Below are 5,182 nucleotides of genomic sequence, written 5' to 3'. Positions count from 1 at the left end.
TGAAAAGAAATTGAGTTTCAACTAAGGGGGTGGGGGGTGGGGAGAACTGGCAATGAATGGAAAGTGACTAGATGAAAAGAATGGAAAAATTACTAGGGATTGTGTCCGTGTCTAGTCCAGAGACTATTGAAATCTCACTAGGACTTGCATATTTTTTATAATTCGTGCCTTCGCTGAATACCGTATCCCAAGCTGTCTGCTCTAGTCATATTTTATAAAATAGACGTTTTGACTTAAAATCTCTTTCTAATTCCCCCGTGCACAAACCATGTTTTGGAACTCCAAAGGGCTTCACCCAGAGATCTTTTGAGGAGCCATACATACAATCATAACAATCGCCATGCAATTAATCAGAAATAGAACTAGAAAGCCACCTACATAAATGCAGAAGCTGTTAGCACTTTGGATAGTCAATCGCCCCAGAATGAAAAGGGATTTAAAATGTTGATATGAATAAGTCTGGGGTGTGATTTCTCCCAGAATGGATGTTATATATAACGAGTTCTAGTTTCAAACGGAGATTTAAAAATTGAATAGTGAAGTTAGCGGCATTTCCACTGGTCCGAGATTTATCCGCAGCAAAAATGTTACTGCTTTGGTTTTCACGCAGAACAAGTTACAGAGTTTAAAAATATATATTAATCCGATCTGATGAAATCAGGGAGTAAAATGTGAGAGACCCAAAGCAAATGAAATACAGTTTTTCACCCCAGCCCCCAAATAATAAACACGGACACCTCTCCTGGCTTTGTCTCCTGCGTCGCTGTAAACACAGATGCAGACTTAAGACAGGGAAAGTACAAATGCTGCAGGGGGATGCCGCCTGGGATACTGCGCTATGAGCTAAATCCGTCTGGTTTCACTCCTTCAATTACATTTGAGACGAATCTGACCCCAGTGAATTAACTGAGGGCAAACAGGCCTCAGTCTCCTGCGCTGGTGTGGACCTGCCCCGGCGCAGTGTAGAGAAATGCCTTTTCCCTCTGCACACCCCAGAAGTACTAAGCTAGCAACGGGAGTAATAATGGCTAGAATGAAAGCAAAGGAGCCGTGCAACATTAAGCCACTCTCTTTAATGTCACCGAGTTCCATCAGCTTGCACAGCCAAGGGAGACACAAACTGGCGGCTGGACAAGGAACAGACAGTGCATTTAAATACTAAATCACGTTTTAGTGCATAACCCTACGGGGATCTGGCATGTAACAGCATCTGAATTCCTTCATTTCGGGGCTTTGTCTTTAGCTTTTGTGTGCTGGTGAGATCTATATACACTATATACTCTCCCACTCTATCTCTGGGCAAGGAAAGTTACATCTTAAATAAAATAGCAGACCGCATGGTTGTCACCACAAGGCCGCGTTTGAAGATCTAGGACAAGCGATACACTTAGCTTTAAGGACTCCTCAAAATCTAGTGTCCATACAGGAAGTGCAAAATGAAACATGAACTTTGCTTTTTAAAATAAATCGAAGAGTTTGCCCCGGCAATATTGTTCAAACTCTTTTTGAAGGAGCCATTTCTGTAGCGCAAAACGGCCCAGTGTTGGGTAGGCGAACGGTGCAAGACCTTCTCAGCTCTCAGGGCTTCCTACAGCTTTTCTGAGAAGCTAGGAGGGATCTGTGTGTAGCTTTACATGGGATAGGTAATGTGCTCTCCAAAGCGCCTGGTGTCTGGTAATTTTAATATAAACCCCCACATCTAATTGTATGTGTGTGTGTTTGTATGTGTGTATGTGCGTGTGCGCTTTAACTTACATGGGGTAGAATAATCTGTACAAAGAACTTTCAAAACTTCCAACTGGAGATGCCGACAAGCATGCTGGTGAATTTCTCGAGGAAACTACATTAACCTGCAAGAGGCCCGTTCCCTCCCAGTCCTCCCAGCAGTTTGAAAATATATCGAGACACTTGCTTATTTGCTTCTCTGAAGGATCCCAGGCAGGGGGGGGGAAGCCTGTCCTTTCCCTTAGCCTCAAGTCCAACGTCTCGCTGTTCGGTCCATTGATCAGTTTACAGTCCATGTGAAACGTCCCCATTTTACTGTTGCGCTGAGGTCTAGAATAGGGATGGGTGAAGTAAGTCTACCAGGCTCTGATCCCATGCAACGTGGAAATCCCTGCGTTACCCTGCGGAATCGGTGTTTGCACTGAATTCAAGTCCCCTACGCTGAAGTTCATGAAATTGTTGCCGGCTGCAGCAGGCTGCATGGTCTGCATGGAAGGGTAGTTGCAATTGTAGTTGGCATTGCATGCTGAGCTGTTGTAATTCGTGTAAGCAGGGTAGGCGTTGTAGCTATAGGGGTTAATGTTGACATTGTAGGGTGAACTGTAGGGGGAAGATTCCCCTAAGCAGGGCTTTCCATCTCTTACCAGAACAGGCACGGCTATCCTCCGCGGTGGAGGGATCCCGACCATTTCTAGGGTCTGATCCTGTCTCTGCCTTTTGCATTTATACCTTCTATTCTGGAACCAAATTTTGACCTGGGTGGAGGTGAGCTTTAGGACGTTTGCTAAATGGTCTCTCTCGGGGGCCGAGAGATACTTCTGTTGCTTGAACCTTCTCTCCAGGTCATACACTTGAGCTTGAGAGAAGAGGACGCGGGGTTTTCTCCTTTTCCTTTGTCTGGGGCGCTCTGGATCCTCCAAGCCCCCTTTCTCCTGTTCCAGGGTCTTGTGAAGGGAGCACAGTTCTGAAGCAAAACAAAGAAACCAACACACAATAATCAGTGTATGTGAATCGTTGTAACCCGTGTAAACGAGTATCACAGACTTTCCACTAAACTAAACTCTGCTTCTGTTTGAGCTACAGACTCCAAATAACTTTCAAGCCTGTTCGTTGCCGCTGGAGTTTCTCCAGGATGTTATTTCCACTGTCGAGTTATTAAACTATATTATTAAATGTTACTACATTTATGAAAGCGCTATAGTAAACGAGAAATTAGATTAATGCGTAATTACTTAAAAATCGGAACGACTATTTTCGATCTTTAATCTCTTTATTACAGAGTTGATTCGTTTTATACCGTATTTGTAGCGAGTATCCAGCGACCGCATTGAAATCGGCTCAGCTGTTTCTTAATTGCACAGGAATAATGTCTGTTGCTTTTTTTTTTTTTTGAAGTAATATTCAAAATGTTACGGGCCTTAAATGTAAACCGGGCAACCATGGATATCCCTTACTGATACTGTGAACATTAAAGAGCAGGGACTGACTTTGATTCTTTTAGCAGAAAAAAATGTTGGGTGAGTAATAGATTTTGAAATTATTCTCCAGAATTAAAAGTTGCCAGTTTGCAATTCATTTTGATTCCACTGGCTGATCGTTGTTTTCCGCTTGCCAGATAGTTCACTTCGCTCGCAATTCATAACACACTGTTTCATTTTTGCTGTTGTACCAAAATACTTCCTGTAAACGAGTTTGGAAACAAGTTACAGGTAACAGGAAACTTCTCGGCAACATTCTCTCTTTTTCCTGCTACCCCACCCCAAAACCTCAAGCCTCTCCAGTCCCCTGCTCGAAGGATCCGGCTAGCTAGCAAACAGGAGTTGCTGAGCGCCCGCAGATCATAGTCTGGAAGGCTCCACAGAGATGAAAAAAGGGATAATATTGTTCGTGTACTATCTCCTTGTCTCTCCTTCCAGTAGCATTCTCTGTAAACGGGACCATCTTACAAGCAACAAGACACTGCCCAGAATTCAGTCAAAATGGCCTTTCCACGGGGGGTTGGTCTGGAATTGCTAAAATAACCGGTCCTATTTCTCGGAAAGATCAAAAAGATAGACTATTTTCTCGGGTACTATTTAATAATTACCTACCTGTACGTCTCTATTTATATTCTTGGAGCTATTATGTAAGTAATCTGCTTTAATTTACATCAGAAAGAATTACTAACAAACATTGCTATCAGGAGACAACCCCCTTCCCCTCCATCACTCTGAGCTGAGGGGTGTCCTGGGGTCTGGCCTTTTCCCTCAGTTACATGGAGTGGAAGCCGCTAAGTGATCTCTTCCCCCCTATAACTTTCCTCTCCTTTTTAGCAGCTTGGGTCTGATGGCCGGTGGTAGGGAAAGAAAAGTAGATAGACATTGTTTGGAGGCACAGGGAAGACGATCTTCCCCCTTTCCCTTACCAGCGCAGCTAAAAATCCTCCCGCGCCCCCAAAACTGTCTCACCGCTAGATAACAACCCCCAGCCAGTTGCCAGTGAAGGCCTGGGGTTGTATTTTCACAAGAGCCCCCCGCGGTGTTATTTAAAACACTCCTCGAAGTGGTGCCCTTTTACCTTTCTTGTCCACTTTCGAGTCCTTGGCCGAGTCCACTTCCATGTAGTTTTTAACATAGAAGGAGCTGGGGAAGGTGGTGGAGTTTTTGGAAGGGTGACTCTGAGTCTGCTTCTCACTGAGTTCAGGGAGGGCTGTCGTCTCTGCCGTGTACGTCTCCTGTTTGAAGGTTGACAGCATGCAGGAGGAGGAGGAGGACAGAGTGGAGAGCTCCATCGAAGCCAGGCCAGTCTGATGCTGCTCCAGATTCAAAATATCCTTGACAGAAAAGGGCGTAGTAGTCACGGGACTAGGAAACATTGTGGGGGCAAGTGAGGCAGCGACCAGAGCCCAGCTTCATGTAAAGGTGAATTGGAAACAACCAACCTGCAGCGGTGGGGCCTCCTGAGCTCACCAAACGAGCACATAGCATTCCAGCAATTAGCCTTGACTTGTGGACTGGAGGCAGGTAGAACCAGACCATAAAGGAAAAGAAGGAGGGACTAGGCAGTTTTTGGGTGACTTTAGCTTTCCATTGGCTAACTGAGCAGTGATGGAATAAAAGATGCAAAGTTCCATGTCACCTAATATAGTAATACAACTCAAAAACATCCCCACTCATTTAAAGGGGCAGCATTGTATTTATCCAGCTTTCCCCCGCAGACTTTGTTGATCTTTTAACAAAAAAATCCCAAAAGGCCTCATGTGTACAAACCCCCTATCTGATGCCATCTATCATACAGTCAGATTAAATAAACAAGCCTGGAGGAAACCATCAAGCAAATATGTGCTGACTTCAATTTAAAAAATGGAAGTTTGGTTTTTAGTAATCTGCACGATGTGATCCAACGGGTAACAGAAGAGCCTGCACCATTCATTGGGACACATTTAAGGGAAAATTTACGTCTGCAATTGAAGAAGAAA

At 44.4% G+C, this 5,182-nt stretch overlaps 1 protein-coding gene across 1 annotated transcript; it reads right to left on the bottom strand.

Moving 5' to 3' along the window:
- Window positions 1-1,020: 1,020 nt before the first annotated feature.
- On the bottom strand, window positions 1,021-4,724 carry LOC120370139 (homeobox protein Nkx-2.5-like). The gene is made up of 2 exons (XM_039484370.1): window positions 4,282-4,724; window positions 1,021-2,689 (listed from the first exon to the last, which is right to left on the bottom strand). The coding sequence occupies exons 1-2, from the start codon at window positions 4,577-4,579 to the stop codon at window positions 2,082-2,084; spliced, it is 906 nt and encodes a 301-aa protein (XP_039340304.1). The 5' UTR covers window positions 4,580-4,724; the 3' UTR covers window positions 1,021-2,081.
- Window positions 4,725-5,182: the final 458 nt, after the last annotated feature.

Source organism: Mauremys reevesii, linkage group 8, assembly GCF_016161935.1.
Source record: "Mauremys reevesii isolate NIE-2019 linkage group 8, ASM1616193v1, whole genome shotgun sequence".
Lineage (NCBI taxonomy): Eukaryota > Metazoa > Chordata > Testudines > Geoemydidae > Mauremys > Mauremys reevesii.
The sequence above is the reverse complement of the archived record's forward strand: the minus strand, read 5'-3'. Positions and strand labels throughout refer to the sequence as shown.